This window comes from Hyperolius riggenbachi, chromosome 11 (genome assembly GCF_040937935.1).
Source record: "Hyperolius riggenbachi isolate aHypRig1 chromosome 11, aHypRig1.pri, whole genome shotgun sequence".
Lineage (NCBI taxonomy): Eukaryota > Metazoa > Chordata > Amphibia > Anura > Hyperoliidae > Hyperolius > Hyperolius riggenbachi.
The window spans coordinates 3,127,138-3,144,344 of NC_090656.1; the positions used below are offsets into that span (position 1 = coordinate 3,127,138).

The window sequence follows — 17,207 nt, forward strand, 5'->3', positions numbered from 1 at the left end:
CCTCCATATGAGGGGCGTGCCGGGTGCAGGAGGATCAGTGTGCTAGGATCAGTGTGCTAGGATCAGTGTGCTAGGATCAGTGTGCTAGGATCAGTGTGCTAGGATCAGTGTGCAGGAGGATCAGTGTGCAGGAGGATCAGTGTGCAGGAGGATCAGTGTGCAGGAGGATCAGTGTGCAGGAGGATCAGTGTGCAGGAGGATCAGTGTGCTAGGATCAGTGTGCTAGGATCATTGTGCTAGGATCAGTGTGCTAGGATCATTGTGCTAGGATCAGTGTGCTAGGATCAGTGTGCTAGGATCAGTGTGCTAGGATCAGTGTGCTAGGATCAGTGTGCAGGAGGATCAGTGTGCAGGAGGATCAGTGTGCAGGAGGATCAGTGTGCAGGAGGATCAGTGTGCTAGGATCATTGTGCTAGGATCATTGTGCTAGGATCAGTGTGCTAGGATCATTGTGCAGGAGGATCAGTGTGCTAGGATCAGTGTGCTAGGATCAGTGTGCAGGAGGATCAGTGTGCTAGGATCAGTGTGCTAGGATCAGTGTGCTAGGATCAGTGTGCTAGGATCAGTGTGCTAGGATCAGTGTGCAGGAGGATCAGTGTGCTAGGATCATTGTGCTAGGATCAGTGTGCTAGGATCAGTGTGCTAGGATCAGTGTGCTAGGATCATTGTGCAGGAGGATCAGTGTGCTAGGATCATTGTGCTAGGATCATTGTGCTAGGATCAGTGTGCTAGGATCATTGTGGCAGGAGGATCAGTGTGCTAGGATCAGTGTGCTAGGATCAGTGTGCAGGAGGATCAGTGTGCTAGGATCAGTGTGCTAGGATCAGTGATGCTAGGATCAGTGTGCAGGAGGATCAGTGTGCTAGGATCATTGTGCTAGGATCAGTGTGCTAGGATCAGTGTGCTAGGATCAGTGTGCTAGGATCATTGTGCAGGAGGATCAGTGTGCTAGGATCATTGTGCAGGAGGATCAGTGTGCTAGGATCATTGTGCTAGGATCAGTGTGCTAGGATCAGTGTGCTAGGATCATTGTGCAGGAGGATCAGTGTGCTAGGATCATTGTGCTAGGATCATTGTGCTAGGATCAGTGTGCTAGGATCATTGTGCAGGAGGATCAGTGTGCTAGGATCAGTGTGCTAGGATCAGTGTGCAGGAGGATCAGTGTGCTAGGATCATTGTGCTAGGATCATTGTGCTAGGATCAGTGGTGCTAGGATCATTGTGCAGGAGGATCAGTGTGCTAGGATCAGTGTGCTAGGATCAGTGTGCAGGAGGATCAGTGTGCTAGGATCAGTGTGCTAGGATCAGTGTGCTAGGATCAGTGTGTGCTAGGATCAGTGTGCTAGGATCAGTGTGCTAGGATCAGTGTGCAGGAGGATCAGTGTGCTAGGATCAGTGTGCTAGGATCATTGTGCTAGGATCATTGTGCAGGAGGATCAGTGTGCTAGGATCAGTGTGCTAGGATCAGTGTGCAGGAGGATCAGTGTGCTAGGATCATTGTGCTAGGATCATTGTGCTAGGATCAGTGTGCTAGGATCATTGTGCAGGAGGATCAGTGTGCTAGGATCAGTGTGCTAGGATCAGTGTGCAGGAGGATCAGTTGTGCTAGGATCAGTGTGCTAGGATCAGTGTGTGCTAGGATCATTGTGCTAGGATCAGTGTGCTAGGATCAGTGTGCAGGAGGATCAGTGTGCTAGGATCAGTGTGCTAGGATCATTGTGCTAGGATCATTGTGCTAGGATCAGTGTGCAGGAGGATCAGTGTGCAGGAGGATCAGTGTGCAGGAGGATCAGTGTGCAGGAGGATCAGTGTGCAGGAGGATCAGTGTGCAGGAGGATCAGTGTGCTAGGATCAGTGTGCAGGAGGATCAGTGTGCTAGGATCAGTGTGCTAGGATCAGTGTGCTAGGATCAGTGTGCTAGGATCAGTGTGCAGGAGGATCAGTGTGCTAGGATCAGTGTGCTAGGATCAGTGTGCTAGGATCATTGTGCTAGGATCAGTGTGCTAGGATCAGTGTGCTAGGATCAGTGTGCTAGGATCATTGTGCTAGGATCAGTGTGCTAGGATCATTGTGCTAGGATCAGTGTGCTAGGATCAGTGTGCTAGGATCAGTGTGCAGGAGGATCAGTGTGCTAGGATCAGTGTGCTAGGATCAGTGTGCTAGGATCATTGTGCTAGGATCAGTGTGCTAGGATCAGTGTGCTAGGATCAGTGTGCTAGGATCATTGTGCTAGGATCAGTGTGCTAGGATCATTGTGCTAGGATCAGTGTGCAGGAGGATCAGTGTGCTAGGATCAGTGTGCAGGAGGATCAGTGTGCTAGGATCAGTGTGCTAGGATCAGTGTGCTAGGATCAGTGTGCTAGGATCATTGTGCAGGAGGATCAGTGTGCTAGGATCAGTGTGCTAGGATCAGTGTGCAGGAGGATCAGTGTGCTAGGATCAGTGTGCTAGGATCAGTGTGCTAGGATCAGTGTGCTAGGATCATTGTGCTAGGATCAGTGTGGAGGCATCCAATGTGTATTCTATTTTAGTATTTTTAAATACAAATACAAAATGATATAATAAAAAGAGAGGTAAAAGATATAGACACCAGTTCAAATGGAAAAAAGTTTTTATTCAAAAAGCAATCTGACAACGCATTTCACAGGTCATGGCCCGCTTCCTCAGGGCAATACAAAATGCCTTGATAGCATAGGGGATAGAGTGTAGGCGCCTCTAATGATGATAATAATAAGGCTCTTACAAGAATCACCAAAGAAAAAACAGGCAAGTAGAAGCAGACAGGTGAGAGAAGGGGGAACATGGCAGGCGTAGAAAGCTTTGGCGTGGCATGCAGGATGGTTGGCGGGGCGGTGAGTTGGGACAACGAGGGGAGAGGTAGCAGAGGTTTGAGAAGATTGCAAATGGTGAAATAGGAGTTACAGAAATTCTGGTAGGTAGAAACTGCTGTCAGGAGGGGTAAAGACAGAGCCAAGCAGAGGAAGATAGTTAAGGTAATATTTGCCGGGTTTGCAGGAAGAAAATCAGTGTGAACACAGCAGATACAGGGGTACTGTTGGCTAGTAAAGTCATCAGCATGTTAAAAAGCAGCAGGGACAACCATACTATCCCGGAAAAGGAACCACACGTATAAAAGTAGACTTAAGAATACAGTTCTTGTCCTACTTACAGAACATATGTATTGTACTGTCCACATTTTGATTTCAGTGAATTTTATATAGTAAATAAAGAGAAAACTGTTTCAGGCATTTTCCATCTTTACTGCCTCTAATCAAAGCCAATCATGACAACATTTCCTTCCTTACTCCTTTTTTACTCCTAGAAACTTGCACTGTCATATCTAGCTTGCTTTGTAAACACATGTGAGCACAGCATAGATCGTATTTCAGCAGCTTCTGCAGAGGGGTGAGGTGTATTACTATGGCTGGATAGTGTAATGGTTAAGGGCTCTGCCTCTGACACAGGAGACCTGGGTTTAAATCTCGGCTCTGCCTGTTCAGTAAGCCAGCACCTATTCAGTAGGAGACCTTAGGCAAGTCTCCCTAACACTGTTACTGCCTATAGAGTGCCCCCTAGTGGCTGCAGCTCTGGCGCTTTGAGTCCGCCAGGAGAAAAGCGCAATATAAATGTTCTGTGTTTGCTTGTTTGTATTTCCCTGCAGGAATGTGGGAGGAGAGATAAGAAGCTTCCCTCTCCCCGGCATTGTACCAGATTATAGAGCCATCCTGACTGAGATAAGATTACAGTAAATACAGCAGACACATTTATGATTATATTGGAATGCTTGCAATGCAGGGTCAGGTTGCAGGCTGCATAATAAAACACAGAGCAGTGGGTAAATGGAATTTGAGTTTGTGGCAGAGAATCCCACTTTAAAGAGGCCATCCATCACTCAATGTAACGCCAGATCAACCATTAAGGTAGCCATACACTTATAGATTTACAGCAGATTAAACCATCAGATAGATTTCTGTCAGATGCCTTTCAAGTTGAATCTGACAGGAATCTATCTGATGTGTGCCACACACTAGCAACGTATTTCCAATAGATTTCAGAATGAAATCTATTGGAAATCTATTGAAAATCGATCTAAATGCATTATTGGACCTTTAGATCCAATGCAACTCTATGGGTCATCCCAGCAGATCGACCTAGATCTTCCATCCTGTCAGATAGATCAAATCCATCTAAATGGGCCGCTAATCGATCGATCGAAGGCTGAAATCGAGCAGTGTATGGGCCTCTTAAGATAGATCCCTCTCTGATCAAACCTGATCTGATGATCTATTGCCTGCCCACAGCGATTTCCAATAGATTTCAGCTTTCCTGTCTGCCCGCTGTAAATCCTGGCCTCCAGCGGTGTACCATGTGACACCAGGCTCATGAAGTGACGCTGCTACATGCCCCTTGGTGCCACATGGTACAGGTGCGTACGGTGGCGCCAGGTACCGGGGAGGCCAATATTTGTGGCAACAGAGAGATGAGCCTTCATCCCTGCCCATGGGCAAGTGTGTGTGTGTGTGGGGGGGGGGGGGGGAGGAGGGAAGGGGGGACGACACACATACACACATGGGAAGACACCAGCTGGGTGAGTCCATCGGTTGTCACGATATCGAGTGCCGTCATTCCCGCACATCCAAACAAGCCCTTGATTTTCTAGCATTCCCGTTTCATCCTTTCAACTGATTTCGGCTGGAAATCGATCAATTGATCGGTTGGGTGGCCATGTTGTGTTACAGAATCTCTTCCGTTCTGGTAAAATTATCGATTCGCTTAGTCATTCGGCCCAGAATATTGAGTAATGTATGGGCACCCTTAAGCCCCATCTACACGATACGATTCTTTGTGCGATTCGATTACGATTCTATTTACGATCTGATTAAATCCGACATGTACGATCGGGATTCGATTCGTTTCAATTCGATTTGCCATTGTTTTGCAATGACAAATCGAATTGAATCTAATCGAATCCCGATCGTACATGTCGGATTTAATTTGATCATCAATCGAATCGCACAAAGAATCGTATCGTGTAGATTGGGCTTTAGATAGGTGAAGCTTGTTATCAAAAGGCAAAGAGAGGGAAATGAGAAGAGGTTGAAACAGGCAGTGAAATGATTGGGCTGCTGTAGGGAAGGTAAGAGTACTTATCATACAGATAATGCAGAGTGCAGATCGTGCCAGATGGTACCTCCTCACATTCATATATACAAGACTTCTCATGTGCCTCACCCCTCCTCTGGTATGCCCTTCCACAACACATCGTTCACTCTCCAACCTTTGATATCTTTAAACGTTCCCTCAAAACTCACTAGTTCTGACAAGCATTCTCTCTACCTTAGGCCATTCCTCCTTAGGCCAAGTTGCACTCCTACTAGATATCCAAAAAACACAATGCCTCTAGGTATATTTATTGTATACTACCCAACCTCTTGTTCCCCCTCCTATTTCTTTTGGCAAGGGCACGGCTCTCTCCCACTTTTGTGTCTTAGAATTCATTATACATTTTATTCATCATGTTACTTTTGTCACTGTCATTACCAATTCTGTATCTTGTATCGATTCTGTATTTTGTACCAATTCTGTATTTTGTATATTGGTGTATACCATATTTGCTTCTTACTTTGTACAGCGCCACAGAATATATTGGCACTTTAGAAATCTTTAATAATAATGGTAGAGTTTTGGTGCCCAGGGGCAGATATTGTGAGGTGGTGTCGGGTGGTAAGTCCGAGGTGGACAGAGTTTGATCAGGTAATAAGAAGCTGGTTGTAGTGAGGATTGGATGTAGTTGGCAGAGAGAGTTTGGTGAGAGAAGGATCAGCTTTCACATGTTGAAGAGGGCAAATTTTGCCGTCTGGTAGAGTATTGGTGCTGTGGGCCAGATACGGAGGGACATTTGTTAGAATCAGAATCAGAATCCATTTATTTGCCGAGTATGCTGTAGGCATACCCGGAATTGGTTGTGGTACACATGGCAAGGCATTTAAACATTAGACATTCGGACATTAAAACATTCAAGACATTAAGACATTTGAGACAATCAATAGTTACGAGGGACAGCGCATTTCACTAATACAAGAGACAGACATACATGCATTGGTGAGAATATATTCATATTGTACATGCCAGGCACTGAGAGAAGTACTTTAGGCCTGGTTTAGGGTGACTCGGGAGCTGGGTGGTCCGTGAACCAAACTATAGGGGCCAGATGGACAAGTGTTCAGCAGGAGAACAGCTTGAGGAAAGAAGGTGTTCTTGCGCCTTGTGGTTCTGGTGTGGATTGTTCTGAAACGGCGGCCTAGTGGGAGTGGCTCAAAGAAGCGACTACCTGGGTGGGATGGATCTTGTGCGATCTTACAGGCTCTTTTCCTCAATCTGGCGGTGTGGATGAGGTCAAGGGGGGGCAGGGGCGTGCCGATGATCTTTTCTGCCACGCTTATTACTCTCTGTAGTTTATACCTGTCACTAGCTGTTGCCCCTGCATACCAGGCAATAATGGAGGAGCACAGGATGGACTCAATTGTGGCAGAGTAGAAACTGGTGAGCAGCTCCCGTGGGATGCCGAATTTCTTCAGCTGCCGCAGGAAAAATAGTCTTTGCTGGGCACTCTTCTGGGTTTTGGTGGTATTTTGCCCCCATCTGAGGTCGCTGGTTATGGTGGTGCCTAGAAACCGAACACACGGTACCCTGGTGACTTCGGTCTCCCCAATGCAGACTGGTGGGAGGGCATGAGGGAGTTTCCTGTAATCCACAATCAGTTCGACAGTCTTGGCTGCATTGAGGACAAGGTTGTTGTCTTTGCACCGTTTGCAGATCCTCTCTATCTCGCTGCGGTAGGCCTGCTCCTCCTTCTTGCTAATGAGGCCGATTAGGTGGTAGGAAGGTAGATCTACCTATCTAACCTATACTGGGGGCACCTACCTATCTAACCTATACTGGGAGCACCTACCTATCTAACCTATACTGGGGGCACCTACCTAGCTAACCTATACTGGGGGCACCTACCTATCTAACCTATACTGGGAGCACCTACCTATCTAACCTATACTGGGGGCACCTACCTAGCTAACCTATACTGGAAGCACCTACCTAGCTAACCTATACTGGAAGCACCTACCTATCTAACCTATACTGGGAGCACCTACCTATCTAACCTATACTGGGGGCACCTACCTATCTAACCAATACTGGGAGCACCTACCTATCTAACCTATACTGGGGGCACCTACCTATCTAACCTATACTGAGAGCACCTACCTATCTAACCTATACTGGGAGCACCTACCTATCTAACCTATACTGGGAGCACCTACCTATCTAACCTATACTGGAAGCACCTACCTATCTAACCTATACTGGAGGCACCTTCCTATCTAACCTATACTGGGGGCACCTACCTATCTAACCTATACTGGAGGCACCTTCCTATCTAACCTATACTGGGAGCACCTACCTATCTATCTATATTGCGGGCATCTACCTTTGTAACCTATACTGGGGGCACCTACCTATCTAACCTATATTGCGGGCATCTACCTTTCTAACCTATACTTGGGGCACCTACCTATCTAACCTATATTGCGGGCATCTACGGGAAAGGGAGGGCCGCATTTTTACACCCTTGCCCTGGGTGCAATTTAGCCTAGAAACTGCCCTGGGTAGAGGTAGTCAATGCTTGAAGCTGGCAGTGAAAGGGTGGGATGTAGTCAGATATGAGGGAGGTATCAATGTCAGGGCTGAACCTGCAGGTGGTAGAAGGGGTAGACGGTACCACAGGGTAGAGTTTTGGCGATGTGGGGCAGATAAGGAGGAACAGTATCAGATGGTAAGAAGGTGGGCGGAGGGTGAAGCTGGCAATGAAAGGGATGGGTGTAGTCGGCCGTTAGGGAGGGAGGAGTGTCAGGGCACTGCATGCAGATAGTAGAAGATGTTTTCCTCTCTGATGGCTCTGTGGAACGGGGAGGAGAGAGGTGAGTGCCCGAGCAGACAGTCGTCACTGTGTCTGCAGCATTTCAGGGAAATTACTGCAGCTGCCATTACTGGAGACATGCACAACTTTCACACAGACTCCGTGGAGGTCTTCCGCCACAGAATGGGTAAAGTGAGGAACTAGGGGGGCTGGAAACGTTGCGGTGAGGGGTGCAGTGGGGGTTCAGGGGGTGTGATGCATTAGGAAGCTGAAATGAACACATAGTTTGGCAAGAGATGAGAGTAGGCAGAATAGGAAGGCCAGAGATGAGGGATAGACCAAGGTGATGGGTCAAATGAACAAGGTGGACTTCACTGAAGATGTAGGGGATGCTGAGGAGGATGAGGGGTGGCCTGCAGAGGATGAGGGGGATACTGCCGCCTTGGTTGCAGATCTTCCATGGCGGTTATTCTGGATGCTGTCTGGCTGTAACTTGTGTCAGGGGAAAATTTAGCAGCTGAAAGTTCACAGTTTCCAATCAGCAGCTACGTAACTCGCACCTCGCTGAGATGTGACAGTGAGTCAGCAACACCGGAGACCGAGTGTCTCTCCTGAGATACGCTATCTCCACTCAGGACTGTCTCTTTGGATGTCACGGCGTGTCCTCTCTCTCTCTCTGAGGGACGTTTATCCTGCCTGACAGATTATATCCAACGTGGATGGCTTAGGATTGATTTTATGTACATTGTGCTGCCCATCACGCTTGGTACCGTTTACCAGCAGTCAGGAGAGAAGACATGTGTGATTTAATCAGTTGCTAGAGGCAACGCTTACGCTTGTTTTACAACAGGTCCTCGCCGTACTGACCACCTGCCCATCCACGACGTGAGAACAGGTCCTCGCCGTACTGACCACCTGCCCATCCACAACGTGAGAACAGGTCCTCGCCGTACTGACCACCTGCCCATCCACGACGTGAGACACATTTCTGTCTACGACAATTTGAAAGGTTGAAAGTAGCAAAATTGAGGTTTACTAAGCTACGCATTTTCAATCCACTTTTAACCTTATCATGTCCGTGAAAGTTTACCTTTATTCAGGTCTTGGGTTAATTAGAGTAAAATACAGTAATGTATTCTTTCAACCTATACGTTTTCTTTTTTTGTCATTTCGGAGGCCTATAACTACTTATTACAACAAGACTTATTCAGCCCGAATGAGGTAAAGGTATAACTAGAACTTTAAAGAAATGGATAATTTAGCAAGGTACCAAGAATCTCAACAAAACTGAGTTGGCTAAACAAAATGGCCTTCTAGATTATTAAAGAGACCTTGTAATGCTAATGTTGATGGTTCAAAGAACATAGGCTTAGTTAAAGTGGGATTGTCGCCATAAAAATCAAATTTCAACAGCAACTGGTCTGAGCGTATTAAGTGATAAAGATGCTAATCCTGCATTCAAAACTTTCCAAACTTTGATTGCTGTTATGATTTGGAGTTATCACATACTTAAGGAACACTGGCCCTTTAATTGCTATTGCCATCAGCTGGCAAAACAGTTGTATGCTGGGGGTTCTTTTTATCTGTAATATATTCCTCCTCTTCCATTTATTTCCCCTCCTAGCTGCTTATCTGAAACACGATCCCCTGCTCACTTGTGTTTGTAAGCAAGGCTGAGGTGACTCAGCGATTGGAGGAGACAAGAAAAAAGTAAAGGGAAGAAATGACATCAGGATTTAGCCTTAACTGTGGGCAAAAGACATGGCCCCCACCAGGAACAGAATTCTCCTCATTTACTATATAACATTCACTGAAATCAAAATGTGGACAGTACAATACATGTGTTATGTAAGTAGATCAAGTATTTATCTACTTATATATGTTTTTTTCCCCTGGCATAGTATAGCTGATCCTACTGCTTTAAAGCCAATCTTCAAATCATCATCAAACTCCTGTCAAAGTGCCGGCTTACCCCAGGATCGATGAGACCCAGGTTATAATAAGGTATTAATGAAGTAGGCACAGGTCATTTAACACCTCCTCCCGCAGCGTCACTTCCGCTACTCACCAGCAATATGGTTATATAAAAGCAAAGTATAAAAGATTCTAAGTGTACACCGTTTAAGGTTAAAGCAGTTCCATCCATAAAAGTACATAAAAATCTTCACTAACTTCCAGGCCCCTGCAACAGGGACCCGATCAGTGAAAATCGCCAGGAGTCAACATAAGGACACCAACAATCCGCCTGCATCTGCTCCCGCGACCGGTTGCGCTATTGCGTCATCAAGGGTGTGTTGAACAGATCGTTGGTCGGGTGAACAGATGTCTGCAGGAGGCCGCCAGAGAAATGCATAGAGGGCACACTTCCTCTTGCGCAGACTGGCCATGACTGGAGGAAGTGACGGGGCCCAGTACCGGAGCTGGAGAAGGACGGCGGTGTGGGAGCGATCTGCGCGTATGGGGCTGGAGGAAGCCCCAGGTATGTATAAATCTTTTTTATTTTTTCGTCTCTTGTTTCCTTTAAAAAAAGAGAGGTGTGGTTGGCTTACCTCTGCTGTAGAACTCAAAGAGTCACTACGACTCAATAATAATCTGAAAGTTTATTGCACACAATAGAGTCAGATAACGCTTTTCACAGATCAGTAAAAAAAAAAAATGTGCTTCTGGCCAAAGAGTACTCAACCTCAAGGGTCTCATTCCTTTTCACCTCTGAGGCCTGGGATTCACAAAGGGTGATTTCAGATGCTTTGGAGTTGCCGGCGATGCCAAAAAGCACTACGTAATTGCGATTATGCCAGATTGCAATCGCGGGACCTGAAAAGCGGTTGCTCTCCAATACAAAATTATATCAACGCAGCAAAATCACCTTTGAACTATTACATAGTTATTTTGGTTGAAAAAAGACATACGTCCATCGAGTTCAACCAGAGAACAAAAGCAGCTTTGCAGCGATTTTATGAGCAAAGATCCTCTTGTTAATAAAGTTTTAATCACCTACTGGGTCTCTAACCCCTCCCCAAGCTCCATGTCTGCTGCATTCCGGCACATAGCCCCACCCCCTTGCAGGAAAGGCGGCAGACACGGAGCTCAGGGAGGGATTAGAGAACCAGCCGGTAGTTATTACTGAACTTACGCAAATCCTGTGTGCGGTTCAACCACCTGCGGTAGATTGTACAGCGCTTTAAATTCACCGCCGGAAAGCGCTGACAAAAACGCTACACAAAGCGCAAGCGCTGCTCACATTGGACTCCGAGCCTAAACCTCTCTGGTGTCCGGAAGAATAGGGGAAGCAATTAATAAAATAAGAAAAATCACCTTTATTTAGTTACTGGATTGTGTTTGCCGCACAGATGACACATGGAAATAAAAGCTGATTTGGTGATCGGAAAACATTTCCTTCCCTTTCGCTTGTAATACCACAGACCGGTGCCACGTCGTCTGCCCTTTGGTGACCTGTGCGGCGCGAACGCATTAGCGTGTGTATGAGATGGGTGGGACGGCCGGCTGGTGGCACTTTCATGTTTCTGACGGTTCAAGGTGGAGAGGATTCATAATCTGTTCCATTGCCAGCTGTTTACCATATATACCTGCATGTGTCATATGACCGAACCTTTCTATAACTCCAACCCGAACACTGCAATTCTAGAGGTGATACTACAGGTTATTAGAGGACTACTGAAGTGAGAGCTGCCATATTTATTGCCTTTTAAACAATACCAGTTGCCTGGCTGTCCTGCTGATCCTCTGCCTCTAATACTATTAGCCACAGCCCCTGAACAAGCATGCAGCAGATCAGATGTTTCTGACATTATTGTCAGATCTGGCAGGATTAGCTGCACGCTTGTTTCTGGTGTGATTCAGACAATACTGCAGCCAAATAGATCAGCAGGGCTGCCAGGCAACTGGCATTGTTTAAAAGGAAATAAATATGGCAGCCTCAATATCCCTCTCACTACAGCTGTCCTTTAAAGGACTAATGTCCTGAAAAATTGTAGAATTTAAAATACATGTAAACATATACAAAGAAGAATTATGGTACTTCCAGAGTAAAATGAGCCACAAATTACTTTTCTCTTACGTTGCTGCAACTTACAATAGTTAGTAGAAATCTGACAGAACTGACAGGTCTAGGACTAGTCCATCTCTTCATGGGGGATTCTCAGCATGGACTTTATTCTTTATCAAGACTCTCCCTGAAAATGATCTATACAAAGATGCTGGCCAGCTTCCCTGCTGGCTGCACACTTTATTGGTAGTTGAATGGAGCAATTGCCATTCACTAAATGCTTTTGAAAGAAAACCCTGAGAATCCCCCATGAGGAGATGGGCTAGTTCAACACGCTGTTTCTGTCAGATTTCTACTACCTACTGTAAGTGACAGCAACACAGGAGAGAAGTAATTTATGGCTCATTTTACTCAGGAAGAAACATACTTCTTAGTTGTATGCGTTTACAAGTATTTGAAATCTTATGACTTTTGTGATAGTGGTCCCTTAAGACTGGGCATGTGAACACCACATTTCCTGTGAATATTGCCAAGTCCTCAGACTCATTAGCCCTGCAGTGACGAGCAGATGGTGACATTATTTGTGCTTATCTACAGGTCTGCTGCTTCCAGAGTTGAATATTACAGGAATGAGTGAACTGCGTTTTCCTGAAGAGAAGCCCCTGCTGAGAGGGCAGGACACCGAGATGGTGAGTGCCAGATCCATACCGCATCATCGCCAGGAACCCTGCACCATGCATGCCGTATACACTCACTCTCCAGTGCCCCATACCCCATCATTATCAGGAACCCTGCGCCATTCATGCCATATACACTCACTCTCCAATGCCCCATACCCCATCATCGTCAGGAACCCTGCACCATGCATGCCGTACACACTCACTCTCCAATGCCCCATACCCCATCATCATCAGGAACCCTGCACCATGCATGCCATATACACTCACTCTTCAATACCCCATCATCGTCAGCCAGCCTGCACCATGCATGCTGTATACAATCACTCTCCAATGCCTCCAATGGTCCATACCCCATCATCGTCAGGAACCCTGCACCATGGATGCCATATACACTCACCCTCCAATGCCCCATACCCCATCATTGTCAGGAACCCTGCACCATGCATGCCATATACACTCACTCTCCAATGCCCCATACCCCAGCATCATCAGGAACCCTGCACCATGCATGCCATATACACTCACTCTCCAATACCCCATACCCCATCATCGTCAGCCAGCCTGCACCATGCATGCCATATACACTCACTCTCCAATGCCCCATACCCCATCATCGCCAGGAACCCTGCACCATGCATGCCATATACACTCACTCTCCAATGTCCCATACCCCATCATCGTCAGAAACCCTGCACCATGCATGCCGTATACACGCACTCTCCAATGCCCCATATCCCATCATCGTCAGGAACCCTGCACCATGCATGCCGTATACACTCACTCTCCAGTGCCCCATCATCGTCAGGAACCCTGCACCATGCATGCTGTATACACTCACTCTCCAATACCCCATACCCCATCACCGTCAGCCACCCTGCACCATGCATGCTGTATACACTCACTCTCCAATACCCCATACCCCATCATCGTCAGGAACCCTGCACCATGCATGCTGTATACACTCTCCAGTGCCCCATACCCCATCATTGCCAGGAACCCTGCACCATGCATGCCATATACACGTACTCTCCAATGCTCCATACCCCATCATCATCAGCCAGCCTGCACCATGCATGCCATATACACTCTCTCTCCAATGCCCCATACCCCATCATCGCCAGGAACCCTGCACCATGCATGCCATATACACTCACTCTCCAATGCTCCATACCCTATCATCGTCAGGAACCCTGCACCATGCATGCCGTATACACTCACTCTCCAATACCCCATACCCCATCATCGTCAGGAACCCTGCACCATGGATGCCGTATACACTCACTCTCCAATGCCCCACACCCCATCATCGTCAGGAACCCTGCACCATGCATGCCATATACACTCACTCTCCAATACCCCACACCCCATCATCGTCAGGAACCCTGCACCATGCATGCCATATACACTCACTCTCCAATACCCCATACCCCATCATCGTCAGGAACCCTGCACCATGGATGCCGTATACACTCACTCTCCAATACCCCATCATCGTCAGGAACCCTGCACCATGGATGCCGTATACACTCACTCTCCAATGCCCCACACCCATCATCGTCAGGAACCCTGCACCATGCATGCCGTATACACTCACTCTCCAATACCCCATCATCATCAGCCAGCCTGCACCATGCATGCCGTATACACTCACTCTCCAGTGCCCCATACCCCATCATCGTCAGGAACCCTGCACCATGCATGCCGTATATACTCACTCTCCAATGCCCCATATCCCATCATCGTCAGTCACCCTGCACCATGCATGCCATATACACTCACTCTCCAGTGCCCCATACCCCATCATCGTCAGCCAGCCTGCACCATGCATACCGAATACAAGCTCTCTCCAATGCCTCCAGTGGTCCATAAGGGGTAAAAACAAAAACCTTAGTTTTTTTTTTTTTCTTATTATTATCCTCTTTAAAATGTGTTTAGAATAAAATAATTTTTAGTTTAATGTACCACCCAAAGAAAGTCTAATTGGTGGTGAAACAAACAAGGTATAGATCATTTTGTTGTGATCAGTAGTGATAAAGTTATTGGCAAATGAATGGCAGGAGCGCTGAAATGTGAAAATTGCTCTGGTCTATATTGGGAAAAAAACCCTTTAGGCTATGTTCACATTATAAATCGCCACCACTAACGCAAGCGCCGAGCGATTTGTGGAGGTTTCTTAAAAAACGCTTTTCCCTGCACTTTGCGCTTAGAAAATCACCTTTGCTGAGCAATTCGTTTGTTCACTTCCTGATGCGAGTCAGGAAGTGAACTCTTTGAACCCGAAAAATAATAATTACAATGTATTTATTCATAAAAGCGCCTGGGAAATCACTATACAAAGCGCTTTTTCAAGTGTTTTGCAATTTTCCTCTACCTTCCATTGAACCAAAGCGCTCATAAAATGGTACATGTAGCGCGTTTGCGATTTCAAAGAAATCGAAAGTCTAATTGGTGGTGAAACAAACAAGATATAGATCATTGTGTTGTGAGAAGTAGTGATAAAGTTGCTGGCAAATGAATGGCAGGAGCGCTGAAATGTGAAAATTGCTCTAGGTTAATCCTTTTCTGACTACAAATACTGTATGTTCCTATATCCAGCCACACGCCCGAACTCACCACAATCTCTCCATCTTTCCTCACCTTCCCTTCATCTCACCAAACTGCCTCTCAGAGCTCGTTAGCACTGGAGGCGGTTTTGGATTTTTTTAAGCGCCTGCGATTTTTCAAAATCGCCCTGAAAGCGCTTACACCATGCTTTCCTATGCGCTATTTCAGATTAGGGTGATCCGTCCGCTTTCCGCGTTTTACTTGCGTCAGGAAGTGAAAAAACGGAATCGCTCTGCAAAAACGCTTCCAAAAATGTCCAACAGAAATCTCCGGGAAGGGGAAAAAAAATGCTTCCAAAAACGTCCAATGTGAACGCTAACGCGATAGGAACGCCTCATCACATGACCACATTCTGAAAACAGGAAATTTCAGCTGCAAAGTGTTATTTCAAATAAATAAGTAGCATTTGAGGACTCCGCTGGTCAAACTACGGACTAATGAAACGCAGCCAGATTCATTTCCAAGTTGCATATATGTGCATAAAGTTTACATCAACTCTGAATCCTCACTGACCATCTCTAGTGGGGATTTTTGACCAGGAAACTAATTGTCATAATTAATATGAGGCATACAGGTGGCAGTATGTGCCCAGCATTACTGTAGCACATTGACAGCAAAGGTGTCTATATAGGTATGAGGACTGTTGCCGGCAGGGATCGGGTGGAGTGCTGTACAGACGTGTCGCTAGCCTACAGGCTAGTGACATGTACTGTTGCTAGGGAGCGCGGAGGAGGGGTAACTCACTGAACACAATGGAGTAGGAGGGGTAAGGAAATGAACAATACTCTTGGTCTGCACTCAACCGAGATGATCTGTCACCCAGGATCGCCCACAATGCTGCAGGGAAGATTGGGGGCCGCCATACACACGCTATATTCTCGACCAACAACCAGCGTGTGTGCGAGGCTTAAAGAGGCCCTGTAGTGACATATAGTAGAATGCAGTAAATGATTTGGACACCCACTTTTACAGTAATTTTCCTGGTTTCAGCATCTGAAACACTTTCTGTATCTATATATTGCTGTATACTAGTTTGTAGACCCGCCCTCCCAGTAATATTTAGCCTAGGCTGTTTAGCTAATGCTATGTACACACTGGGGACTATGGTCGTTTGAAACAGCTAATTAATGATCGTTCCGCCGACAATCGGGGAAAAAAACTTTACCCAACGATCATTAACACGAACGACAAAAGAACGACATCGGGAAGATGGAAATATCCAACCTCACGGATCGTATCTACCGACAATCGTTACAAAACTATAGTGTGTACAGACATCGGCCGAGAACGATCGTTACAAGGGCCAATGCGCCTGCGTGGAATTCTGCCCAGCTTCAGTACTTCCTTTGTAGCGCGGAGGTAAAGATTGTTACATTGCTCATTTCAATTAAGCTTTGTTTTCAAGTTAACAATCATATATTTGTATCTATTGTAACTCCATGTTAGTGTTTTTTTTTTAATTTTATATAAATATGTACGCAACATTTCCTTCTGATCGTTCTTTCCTGCGAGAACGATCGTTAAAATGTGTATGATGATTGTTGCATTCCTATCGTTGCCGTATCGTTCGTCTTTCAATTATCGTTCCTAGCGAACGATCGTTATCGCAAGTGTGTACGTAGCATAAGCGGAATTCTCTTACCATTCTGGTGGATCAGGCATTATTTTTACTGGCTTCAGAATTCTCGGAAGCAAACACTCCACAGAGCTGCACCTGACAGGACTAAAGATTTTGCCACCTGTGATAAATTTCAGAATGTAAATCGGGGAGAGGAAAGATTTTGTGATGGGCAAACACTGACTAAATAATTTATGACTATTGTAAAAAAAAAAAAAAAAAAGCATTTTTATTAATTATGGTATTTTCACTACAGTCCCTATTTAACCCTTTGCTCACCCCTTAAAGGAGTCAGCAGGGAAAATACCTCAAATGAGCTTTACTCACCTGGGGCTTTCTCCAGCCCCTTGCAGCCGACTGTACCACACCGACCGCTCCCCGCCGCTGT

At 46.2% G+C, this 17,207-nt stretch overlaps 1 protein-coding gene across 5 annotated transcripts in view; it reads left to right on the forward strand.

Moving 5' to 3' along the window:
* The window catches only part of NDRG4 (NDRG family member 4), a 196,488-nt gene that overhangs the window by 18,300 nt on the left and 160,981 nt on the right, over positions 1-17,207 (forward strand). For 2 of the 5 annotated variants that reach the window (XM_068260618.1, XM_068260621.1), the window contains exons 1-2: positions 8,023-8,098; positions 12,515-12,606. In XM_068260618.1, the coding sequence (XP_068116719.1) occupies positions 8,050-8,098; positions 12,515-12,606 (141 nt within the window). In that variant the 5' untranslated portion in view covers positions 8,023-8,049. Of the gene's footprint in view, positions 1-7,895; positions 7,973-8,022; positions 8,099-12,514; positions 12,607-17,207 lie in introns of those variants that run through there. The other 3 variants (XM_068260622.1, XM_068260620.1, XM_068260619.1) reach the window with 2 other exon arrangements.